At 26.5% G+C, this 12987-nt stretch overlaps 1 protein-coding gene across 1 annotated transcript in view; it reads left to right on the top strand.

Annotated features, from left to right (window-relative positions):
* Nucleotides 1-12987, top strand: part of LOC107442769 (neurogenic locus Notch protein) — a 128288-nt gene that overhangs the window by 99041 nt on the left and 16260 nt on the right. Inside the window, exons 10-19 of the mRNA XM_016056409.4 lie at nucleotides 2500-2727; nucleotides 3962-4309; nucleotides 5566-5784; nucleotides 7206-7562; nucleotides 8687-8842; nucleotides 9477-9705; nucleotides 10196-10397; nucleotides 10732-10885; nucleotides 11986-12189; nucleotides 12308-12542. Of these exons, the coding sequence (XP_015911895.1) occupies nucleotides 2500-2727; nucleotides 3962-4309; nucleotides 5566-5784; nucleotides 7206-7562; nucleotides 8687-8842; nucleotides 9477-9705; nucleotides 10196-10397; nucleotides 10732-10885; nucleotides 11986-12189; nucleotides 12308-12542 (2332 nt within the window). The remainder of the gene's footprint in view (nucleotides 1-2499; nucleotides 2728-3961; nucleotides 4310-5565; nucleotides 5785-7205; nucleotides 7563-8686; nucleotides 8843-9476; nucleotides 9706-10195; nucleotides 10398-10731; nucleotides 10886-11985; nucleotides 12190-12307; nucleotides 12543-12987) is intronic.

The following is a 12987-nucleotide window of genomic DNA, read 5'->3' as shown; positions in this document are numbered from 1 at the left end:
GAATGGCACAATGATTTTTGTTATAGGTATTCTTTTTGATATTCTTGTACATTAAGCTATTCTTTGTCAGATAACTTACAGTACTTGTTTGATATAAAGTAATTTTATAAGCCTAATGGCATTTTAGCATTTTGCTAAAACTTTTTTTCAGATTTTAGCTTTTTTGCTAATGAATTTTTAGACTCAGCTTAAACCCTGGTGGGTATACGTGATTTTCTTGAAGTGCTAGTACCCAATTTACTAAGCATTTGATAAAGTACTTGTTACTCAGGCAGAAGTGAAATGATTGTACCCAACCATTTAATTTAAATCGGATTGAATTGAATACCTGTAAGCGACGTCACGTGTGTGTATCGAACCTGATTGATTTCTGAATTGAAAAATACCTCGATTTACCTACTCACTTACATGTATCCAATTACTGTAAATCGACTGAACTAAAAAATAACCGTCAATCGACCTACAGTTAGTTACTGTAGGATGATAGCTTGTACTCGTCAGAACTCATAATCGTAACTTAGTTACCATTAGGCTTATAGTCGACCGAAAATTTTAAAAATTCAGTTGTACATTCTAGTTATGAGTTACCTCTAAAGGTAATGCGCTTTTAAAATCGTTTGATACTTATCAGCTATGATACCTATCAGATTATGATACCTTTTCGATTGCCATACTTTTAAATTACAAGTAATTTGGCCAATTTAAAAATCGAAACGTAATTTCAAAATTAAAAAGTCTGTAAGAAAATTTCTTTCCTGATAATTAAGTTATATTTATTTCAAGCTTTATTCAAATAAATTTAAAGCTTATAATTGTTTTGAAAATAAATACATAATATTGTTTTTAAATAAAGGATCAACTATCTCCTTTTTTAAAGTTATTTTTTGGTTTACAGTGTTATGTATTTTTAATTAATGGCTGATTGAATTGACAGAAAATGACCTTTTTCCAATTCTTAAGTCCCTAATTCCCCCCCCCCCTTCCCAATAAACTGTTAAAATCACACTGGTGGGAATTGCAATTTTACATTATTTGAACTTCTGCCCTTGAAATTGTTTGTCATTTGATCACTCAAACTTAAACAGGTTTCTATCAATTCTAGCTATGTTATTAAGATGGAAACTAGCAATTATAAAGACTATAATCTTAGTGTCACAATGAGGAAAAAAATAAATATTCCTTTTTATAAATAGTAGATTCATTGATAAAGAAGTTTTTAATGAAAAATTAACATAAGTTCAATAATTTAGTAACCTTGAGTAATTCAAAATAATAATAATTTTTTTTGTCATTTGATTAAACTTAAAATCAAAGGATTAGAATATTTATTTTAAAAATATTGAATTTATTAAATCCATTGCATTTTATTTTGAATGTCTCGCATTACAAATTATTGCTTAAGCATTTCAAGTCAAATAAAAAACTTTGCCTATTGTATGTAAATTAGGCAGTTAAGAAATATGAATCATTAGAGAGAAATATCATTTTTAATTTTGTGGTTACTGTATTTCTTTTTAAGTTATTGAATATCTTATGAATTTAGTTTAAATATATTTTGAATTCTTATAAAAAAATGATATGTTTTATGTTTTAATCATATCACAAATCCCTATGCAATGTATGTCTATTAAAAATTTTCACAATTTTGACTTATAGCTCTGTTTGTATGATTATTAATTTAATTTATGATAGAAAAATTAGTTTTTAGGTACAATAGACAAAATGACTATTACAAATGTCTATTACAAATTTTCATAATTTTGACTTATAGTTCTGTTTGGATGATTATTCATTTAATTTATGATAGAAAATGAGTTTTTAGGTGCAATAGACAAAATGACATTGCTCAATTTGTTTCAAATTTTTTTTTTCAATAGGTTATATTTACCAGACATTTTAAGGATATTTATATTCATTCTATTCACATTTTATTAATTAACCTTTTTTTAAAATTTATAATGAGTGTGTATGGGAAACTGTGATGGCTCAGTTGTTAAGGCACTGAATTGTCATTGTGAAGAACTGTGGCTCAATCCATGGTGGCAGCATGAAGCTCACCCAGCTTCACATCAGTGTATACCAACTTGTTTGGTAAATAAAGGCTGCCAGTGCCCTATGTTGACCACATTTTGCCTCGATCATGTTTTGCCTGAAGTTATAACATTCATGGCCCCACTAGCCCACAATGGTCTGTTGTGGAAACTGCTTTTTAAATATTGGTTACTACCAATTTAATATTGGATAAGCAGCATTACAAAGTGATGATGTACTTCTAGTATTGTCCATTAATCATCTTTTTAGTGAAAATATTAAATGTTAGAAATTTTTTGAAATTAAGATGATGCTTGAAAAAAAAAAAAAAAACGATTTGGTATACATTGCTAATTGCAATTGAAAAAGTTAAAAATATTTTTTTATTATAATGCTTTAAAACTGCTTTTTCTGTCAACTTAATAAATCATACAAATAATTTAAATCTATTATTTCTGAACTTTGCAGGTTTTGCGGGAATATTTTGTGAGGAAGACATTGATGAGTGTGCACCAAGACCTTGCCTAAATGGTGGAATATGTACTGATTTGATCAATGGCTATAAATGTCTCTGCCCAATTGGATTCTCAGGAAAGAAGTGTGAAATGAATGAAGATGATTGCATGAGCCATCCTTGCCAAAATGGTGCCAAATGCATTGATGCTATTGCCAGTTACAACTGCCAGTGTCCACCAGGTATGTTCTTTTATCTTTTAGTTTAATGTAAAAATATGTATTGAAGTTTGAGCTCTAGCATGCATTTTTATTCTCTGTTAAATGTCAATAAAATTAATTATTAGTAAGTGCTTGTTTATAAAAGTAAATAAAAATATTTTAACTAATTGTAAGATTAATTATCTACCCTAATAAATTTTTAGAATGGATGAAATGAATTGTTAAAGCGTTTGAACTCATATATATTAGAGGCCTTTCAAATAATTACTAGCATTTACAAATATCAGATAATTAAAAATGAGAAATTTGTAATTTTCATCAAGTTTTAAATACCAAAATATCAAATGTTAAAAACACTTATTTTTTTAAATTGAATTTTAAACTAAAAAAAAAAAAAGAATATGATTTAATTTATCTTGTTAAATTTTCCATGTGGGTTAATTGCAATTAGTGCAATAAATCCAGTTTTCCATCAAAATGAATGTCCCCGTGGCAGAATTTTTTTGAGCTTTCTGCAACAATTCTCTCTAGTACTAATATCTTTCTAAAAAACATTTTTAATTGTAGAAAATATATATGCTACTAATTTAACGTAACAGAAGCTCTTTCTTTTTACAAAAAAGCCTTTATGTATAGAATAGAGCAGTATAAATATTTTTTTAGTTATAAATGTAAGAATTTTTTTTTATGAAAGAAGAGATATTCTTTTATAAAAAAGAATACAGATTTTACAAAAGAATTTTATAATAAGAATAGATATTCTAATATTATTGACAATATTCCTCTGTTCTAAAAAATATTTGAATAGTTAACCTTTTTAAATTTTTGCTACTTGGAAATTACTTTTTATAATATCAATCTGAAATTCTAGCTAAAGGCAGTCAGTGCGGAATTTTTTTTATTCTCAAAAGAAAGTTGAAAAAAAAAATCACAAGCATTTATTCCACTTAGGCAGTTTTTTAATATAATTCTGTAGAAAGGGGAAAAAAAGCTGTGCGAAAAAAATATTTCGAAAAATTCTGCAGATAAAAAAAACTAAACTTTTTTGCTTCCCAAATAAATAATCTTTCTGCAAGAATTCTGAAATGTTCTGCAACAATGTCGCTGTGTCCCCACGATTCTGCCATGGGGATGAATTTGATATCATTATAAACTGAACCATGTGAATAAAGTTCATAATTCACTAGTGAACTATTGAAAAATGTGTGTAAAAAATTATATGTTATGATAAACCTTATTCTTTTTAAATTTGTAGGCTTTTCTGGCACCAACTGTGAAATAAACATCAATGATTGCCTTTCCTCACCTTGCCATCACGGTGAATGTGTCGATAGTATCAATTCATTCCATTGTAATTGCCATAGAGGTTTCACTGGTAAACTTTGTCAAAAGCAAATTAATGAATGCTTAAGTAACCCATGTCAACATGGGGGAATATGTCAAGATCTAATAAATGCTTACCAATGTAAATGCCTCCCTGGTACATCAGGAATTAATTGTGAATACAATGTTAATGAATGTTCAAGCAATCCTTGCCGTAACGGAGCTACTTGTAAAGATGGTATTAATTCCTATACCTGTCAGTGTAGAGCTGGATTTACTGGTAAATAAAGTTTTAAATTTTTTTTCAAATGAATTTGATATAAGAGTCTTAGATTAAAAAATTTTTTTATGAAGATATTCTTACTGAAAATTATAAAAATAATGTAATTATAATAGTATATTACATAATTAATAACAGTTTGATAAACATTGTGATTATAAAGAAAAAATTTAAAAATGTAATAAATATCAAATTAATTTTAATAATTCTATAATTCTAATTTTCTTGTAATATTAACCACTATCGATTGAAGAAATATACAATTACTATAAATAAAATCAAAATGCTACAAACAATTCAAATTACTGTAAAACCATTTACAATTGTTTTAAAAAATTGTAAATTCATATAAACTTATTCAATTGCTTTAAATATTTACAAATTATGTGCTATAAGCTTTTATTGCTACAAATTAACGATAAACTAAGACCCATTGTTATTTAGACATTGTGTTATATATTTTTTAAAATACTCTTGAATTAATTATCTTAACTTTTTTCATTCTTAATTTTTTTCTGAACTATGAATGATATATTTATATTTTTCAGAACTGAATTTTTTTCTGAAGTATTGTTTCTAAAAAATTCTTTATATGTTAATCAATTTTGCAGCTTTTCTCATCATATTTTCTTTACAATGCAAAGAAAATATGAGAGAAAAGGCAAAATTAATTGTATTTAAAGTATTAAAAATAGTTTTGAAGGGGTAAATTGAACCAGAGTTATTCATATCTATCTTATTGCTTTTAATGAATCGATATTTCATGATAATTAAATGTCCGACTGTCTAAGTCAATTCTCTGATTTTTGTGAAATTTTGGGACTTTTCAAAAGTTGAATACGTATGAATAGGTTGTTGAAAGGTTGAATAGGGTATTTATGTGTGCTTTCAATGTCTCGCGTAGATATTTGTAATAGAAATACTTGTTATGAAAATAATTATTCAAACTTATTAAGTATAGTTTTTTTTATCCCTTATGTAGTTTTAATAATTAATAGTGATTAGTAGTCAATTATTTCTCAATTTAACTTAAAATTTAATCCCCAATGGTGGTGTGAAAATAAGCATGCATTGTTTGCTTTTGTTCATTTTTGTTAATATCATCAACATATGTAGTATCTTTTTTTTTTCGTTTGATAGCTGCTTATTTTATATGCATAGTTGAAATTTAATTTAATAATTACAAAATTTGAAATTTAATAATTACAAAACACTGAATTAAAAAAGATAAGTTTATTTTTTGTAAAATTCCGTAGGTATCCATTGTGAAAAGAATATTGATGACTGCAGAAACAACCCATGTGCAAATGGTGGTATTTGCACTGATCTAATAGATGGCTATCGTTGCGAATGTCCAAGGGGGTATTATGGTGCCAGATGCTTATCTGATATCAATGAATGTGCTAGCAATCCTTGTTGGCATGGAGCTACTTGTGAAGATGAAATCGATCGTTTCATATGTCACTGTCCTGCAGGTATTATATATTTGTTTGTATATACAAAAAGATGTAGTATTTTTTATTCGATAAATTTTTATTTACCTAGAAATGAAAGAAATGACTTAATTAGTAAATACATCACATATTCAACTGTGTATGATCTATTTTTCTATGGTAATTCTTACTCCAGGGGGAGGAGAATTTATGGCTGAAACACTGATTATTGTGTTCCAATTTTTGTGAGATTATTTTTGTTTGATATAATAACCATTTAAAATCTTATAATCTACATAATATAATTAAAAAAAAAATGTTTTATAAATAATCAGGTCACATTTTAAAGTTTTAGTCAGCAATGTCAATTAAAAAATTATCAAAATTGGTTCACAGTTTTCTGTAATATTTGTTTTTACCATAAATTCACATATTCCTCTCAGAGACACAAGTGACAAATCACATGATGGATGATTGGTATGGGACTCAATTAAAAATAAGTACCTTTGGTATTCCAGATTTTAGGTATAAATTCAACATAATTTGTAATAAAGAGGGTGTAAATCACTACAAAACAAGATTATAAATGAAATTTATCTCTAAATCACTATTTTTGCTTTAATAATACAGTGCAGAACCCGTTATCCGGAAATCAGAAAACCGGAACGAAATTCGATAAATTTTCCCGCCATTTTTTAAAATTTTTTTTTTTCCTTGTAAGATTTTGGGATTTTTCTTTCTTTTTTGAAAGATGTTTACCTTACCATCATTTTATAAATAATCATTAGTGTATTATTTCATTGTTTTTTTCTTCTTTTTAAGATTATTTCCAAATACTTTATTTTTACTTGGGTTTAACAATAAAAAAAAAAAACGGGTTTTTGTAGCGATTCAGAAAAACCGGAAAAATCAGTTATCCGGAATAGCAATGGTCTCGATCGTTCCAGATAATCGGTTCCCTACTGTAGTAGAATTTTTATTTAAACACAGTAGTCAGTTTTAATTGCTTGAAATGTTTTTTTATTTATTTGTTAACAGTTTTTAGGATTTGGGGACTAAGACATTAAAATATTTTTCACACATTTTGACATTTATTTATATTTAAAATTTTATACTAACATTTATATTAAAATTTTTTATGTTAACATTTTTTATATTAACATTTTTTACTAACATTTTATATTTAACATTTTGAAATTTATTTAAACTTTAATTATATTTTATTTGAATGTTAATTAATTTTAGTTAAGTGTAGATGCTGTTCAAAATCATGTAGCTTTCATATGAATAGAAATTTTTTTAAAAAACTGATGGACATACATGTGAAATAGACTTTGATCATGCTAGACATCAATGTCTATTTCACATTTATGTCCATTTGTAGTTGTTAAATGATACTTATCTTACTGTTTAAAATCATGCTCTTTTGTTATAATGTTAGTAAAAAAATACTTGTTTTATAGGCTATGGTGGACATCGCTGTGAAATTGACATTGATGAATGTCAGTCAAACCCGTGTCAACATGGAGGTAGCTGCAGAGATTCTCTTGCTAGTTACAGCTGTACTTGTTTGCCAGGTTACGCTGGTAGAAACTGTGAAATAAATATTGATGATTGTGCTATGGAACCATGTATCAATGGTGGGTCATGCATAGATCTTGTAAATGCTTTTCAGTGTGTTTGTGAAGTTCCTTATACCGGCACCAATTGTGAAGTGGAACTAGATCCATGCAGTCCTAACAAATGTAAGAATGAAGCCAGGTGCATGCCATCCTCTAACTATCAGGATTTTGCCTGTAGCTGTAGTATTGGTTATACAGGTAAGTCATATTTATTTAATGTTTTAGGTTAATTTAGAAACTTTAAAATTTATGTGTGAATTTAGATTAAACTGAAATTATTGCATGGAATGAACATTATATTCTTTATATGTATAAAATATGTATGAATAATATGTAAGGATAATATATGTATAAGAGAATAAACATAACTGTGACATACCTGCCAATACTTCTGTATTTTCTGGAAGGTTTTATATTTAATGTGGTAGCAAAATTTATACATCCACACTTTATTTTATTTTGAATAAATGTGATTTAATGTGATGATTTTGACTACCACTACATTTAAATATATATATGGTTAGAGCCTGCTGGCTCTTGGTAAAATTGTTCAAGTGTGTTATCCAAATTTCAATGAAACACTAAATTACAATCTCCATTGAAATGGTGATTCTGTACCACTGGGAAAAACTTTTTTGACGAGCGTAAAAATTGGCAGGTATGTTGTTTATGTGTTACGTTTTTATTTATACATATTGTATCAGTTTTATTACTGATGTTGATAATAAAACTTAAAAAAAAAAAATAAAAAATTGGGAGCTAATGTTTTTACAGCAATTTTTCATACATTGCATAAATTTTTGTTAAGCCTATAAATGAGCAATCAAGAGTCAAGTTTTAGTAAAATTTAAAAAAATTGATTTTATAAGGATATATTTTAGAAATATTATTTTGAATTTTTGTAGTTATTCACAAAAGGAAACTAAAATAAGTAAAAATAATATTGTAGGAAAGTTGGATTTTTGTAGTTAATTCATAAGATAAAAGGGAAAGAAATAAGAAGATTTTCAGTAAAAGAATATTGTAGGAAAACAGTTAATTATCAAGGGGAAAATAATTAATTTGCATTTTATTTTTTTTAAAAATCAAATTCATTATTATTTAACCATGTTTTTATGTGCTACAAAGGTTGTTATTTTAGAACTCATGATAATATACCTTTAATAAAATGCTTTTGTTAGAAAGCCTAGTAAAATCAACTATTAGCAAAAACATATAAGATTTATGTAGGCACTAAATCATGACATCTCTTTCTTGCTTCCCCTTTATAAAAATTATCTTTACTAATAAAAGCTTATTAATGTTTGATTTTTATTTTCAAGGTCGTTTGTGTGATGAAGATATTGATGAGTGTGCAGTTTCTTCTCCTTGCCGAAATGGTGCAACTTGTATCAATTCCAATGGTTCTTACTCTTGCTCATGTGCAAAAGGTTTTGAAGGAAGACACTGTTTGATAAACACAGATGACTGTGCACTATGTTAGTATTAATCACAGTGTTGAAATTGAACTCTTTATCTAAGTTTGCATTTACAAAAATATTTTTTAAGTTGCATATGAACTAGTTTTGTTTATGCTGTTTGCATTATCTTGATTTTTTTTTTTTTTTGCTGCAATAAATATTATTAGAATGTGTCTAATCGAAAGATAAACTATTTGAGACTTGAAATTTAATTGTAAATTCAAATCAAAATTAAAATTTTATTTAGCTTAGTAGATGTGAATAATAAGTCAGAGAGGAAATGCGAAAGATAATTTTTATTGTTGAGAATGATAAGTATAGATGAAAATATCATTATCATGTTTTATCTTTATATTTAATTAATTTAATAGAAAACTTGGATAAAAATGTAATTTTGGAAGGTTTAATAAATTCATAAATAAATGAAATTAATATCTAAATGTAGAATTGGCAAATAAGAACTATTTTTGAAGTTTTTAGAATTAGAAAAAATAAATGTTATGAAAAATAAATAAATATTATAAAAAATATAATTATTGATTTATGTTCTTTAGATTTTAAGAAACTTTAAATAAATATAATTAAGTTCAAATCAATTATAATTAAGAACAATTTTGCTAGAAATGTAATATATTGCCTTAAAACTTTATAGCTCCTTGCCAAAATGGTGGAACTTGCTTGGATGGAATTGGAGAATACTCTTGCCTTTGTGTTGATGGCTTTGGAGGTGATCATTGTGAAACTGACATCAATGAGTGTGCTAACAACCCATGCAAAAATGGGGCGACCTGCAACGATTATGTCAATAGTTACACTTGCACATGTCCTTTAGGATTCAGTGGTACAAATTGTCAAACCAATGATGAAGATTGTAACTTAAGGTACAATTTCTTTTCTTTTTCTTTACTTTTTTTTAAAATTTTTAAATTTTCTTGTTTTTGCACTCATTAAATTTTGTAATGGTCATTGATTTAAAATTAAAATCTTTTATATATATCTTCATATACTACTCAAAACTGATTCTTGATTTAGGAATTTCTTCATTTATGTATATAAAAGATCTATTATTCGTTAATTATATTATTATTGTTTTAAAGTTTATATAATTTATAAAATTTATAAATGTAATGACAAAAGAAGGTATATAAGATTTTATTTAGATTCACATTTAATAGAATTATTAGAACAAAAAAATTATTAATTAATACAATGGCATTTTGTTTGTGGGAAGAATTTATAAATACCTATTTTAAGTTTTTTAATACAATCATAATTTTTATTTTCTTTTTTTAAATGAAGTGCGTAATAAAGAAGTATTAACATTTTAAAGAACTTTAAGTTTTAGTTAAGTATTCATTTTTTTCCTTCCAGCTCTTGTGTTAATGGTGGTACTTGTGTCGATGGCATCAATAATTATACTTGTCGATGTGCACCTGGTTACACTGGAAGTAACTGCCAATATCATATCAATGAATGTGATTCAAAACCTTGTCGTCATGCCTCCACATGTGTTGATCTTGTTGGTGACTACACTTGCCATTGTCAGTTTGGATATACGGGGCGTCAGTGCGAAGTAAGTATTTTTAATTTATTGTGTCTTACATCTAAGCATGATTTACTTGTAAGCTGTGTTAGTAATATTTCTAAATGTTTGAAATTGCATTTTTTAAAAATACCTTTACTTTTTTTTTAAAGTGCCAAAGTAATCATAAGTTTTATCTGTTGTTAAATGTAAATAATAACATACTTGTTAATTATGTAGTAGGATAACTTAACAAGTTTATTTTTCAAAAATAATACTAAGTAATGTAAAATTTAACTCTGTTTAATTGAACATAATATTTATTAAGAAATGGTGTTATGTTATATAAAATTCTTTTTAATTGATTTATCTAAATATTTTTTAGAACTTTGTTGATTGGTGCAGTAAAAGCCCTTGTTTGAATGGTGCAACTTGTAAACAAGTGAATAATACCTATGCTTGTACTTGCAAACCTGGATGGACTGGTCTTCTTTGTGATGTTAGTATGGTCTCGTGTAACGATGCTGCTCTTCAGAAAGGTAATTTTTTATTATGTTAATGTCTTATGTATCTTAATTGTTGCCAATTTTAAAATAATATTAAATTTGAGGATATTAGTTGTTTTGGCTTTCTGTGTTAAATTTTACTATTTAAATTATCTAAAAATTTTTTTCCTCTGAACTTTTCTGTTTATTTTCAGTAAATTACGTAATGGTTTAAAATATTGATTGTAATTAACCTTCTTTGCACTGAGCCCTTGGTAAAAGTGTATAGAAATTTTCCAGTTACACAGTATTTTCCTATTTAATAGCATGGAGAAATCAGTTCTTTGATACAGGAAATCTTGCAAGGAAGGTTAAAAGCGAAGAAAATGTAATTTTTATACTTATAAATAAAATTTTTTGCAAAAATTATCAACATCAAGTTGTCTTATATCTAAAAGATCATTGGATAATTGCTTCATCTTATGCTTCAGTGTTGTAAAGCAGTTAACCTTGTGTTAGTTATGTGATGTTTTTATTGGACATTTTTATAGTTTTTATCAGAAATTTGGTTATTTGCATACAATAAAAGACCTTATTGTTTTTGGTTTGTTGGGGGTGTGTACCTATGTTACAAGTTAAGCAATACTAAAACTGGCTTCCATTTGATGATTCTATTTCATTAAGTGATTGTGTTCACAGGTATGACAGTGTTAAAATGTTTGTAGTTTGAAGTTACGCTTTTTTAATGTTTATTTCTGTGTTTTTTATTACTTCAATTATTGGTAGATCTTCACATCAAATGTGAATTCCAATCCTAAAAATGGTTTTTAAGTTTGATAATAACTATTCATTAGTTATAAGTGTCATCAAGAATTTGTTATAATTTTATTATGTGTTATGACAAATATTTTTCTGCACTTTTTATCACTTCAATTTTTAGTTGATCTTCACATTGAATGTGAATTACCATCTTAAAAGTAATTTGTTAAAATTTGTACTGTGAAGGACTTAATATTAATTGTTAAAATAGTCACACTTGAAAACAGAATTGTTATAAATGCCACTAAGAATTAGTTGTAATTTTTTTATGTATTATTTTCATAATTCGTTTTATATAGTGGATTTTAAACTTTTAACTAATGATTATTTTTCAGAAATTGATGTAAAAGACTTGTGTCAGAATGGTGGTAGATGTGAAAATCATGGTAATAGTCACAGGTGTATATGTCTTCATGGATTTGAGGGTAGCTATTGTCAACATGACATCAATGAATGTGCATCTCAACCATGTCAAAATGGTGGAACATGTAACGATCTTGTTGGCCGATATTCTTGCACGTGTGCCCCTGGTTTTCAAGGTATGTTCATCTTAAGTATTTTTTTTAATGCTCGAATCTTAAAACTAGAATTTAGCTCTTTAGTATAATTTTAATTTGAATTAAATAAATTGAATAAGTTTCATTAAAATTATTTTAGGCCGAAATTGTGAGCACAATATCGATGACTGCGTACCAAATCCTTGTCGTAATGGTGGAACTTGCCATGACTTAGTAAATAAGTTTGTTTGCTCCTGTCCTCATGGAACTCAAGGTGTGCTTTGTGAAATTAATGTGAATGAATGTTTTGATGGAGCATGTCATCATGGGGGAACGTGCATTGATAAAGTTGGAAACTATGAATGCCAATGTCCATCTGGATTTGTTGGCCCTAGGTCAGTAAAGAATGATATATTTTGAATTTATTAAGTTGTTAATGCTATTTTTCAATGGAATATTTATTTGTCAAATGTTTTTTTGCAGTTTTCCAAAAATGTTAGTTGTTATTGTTGTTCACAAATGAAAAAAATAAAGCAAATATAATATTTTTGTGCATAATCTACTGACTTGATATTTTGTTACAATTAAGGGGAAAAAATATTTATCTGGTGAATGAATTAATTTGTTTAATGAATAAAATTTTCTGAACTTTTAATAAACTTTTTGTAATTCTTAATATACAAGATTGTTCCACTATTTGGTAAAAAATGTAACTTGTTAAACATAAATTATTTTATTTTTTATTATAACGTTAAAACCTTTTTTTTAAAAACTATTTCTAATTAAATGTTAGTGGTTGAATTAAAAAAAAATTACTTATAGAGAGAAAAAGAGAATGAA

The sequence above is a fragment of the Parasteatoda tepidariorum genome, chromosome 8 (genome assembly GCF_043381705.1).
Source record: "Parasteatoda tepidariorum isolate YZ-2023 chromosome 8, CAS_Ptep_4.0, whole genome shotgun sequence".
Taxonomy (NCBI): domain Eukaryota; kingdom Metazoa; phylum Arthropoda; class Arachnida; order Araneae; family Theridiidae; genus Parasteatoda; species Parasteatoda tepidariorum.
The sequence above is the reverse complement of the archived record's forward strand: the minus strand, read 5'-3'. Positions and strand labels throughout refer to the sequence as shown.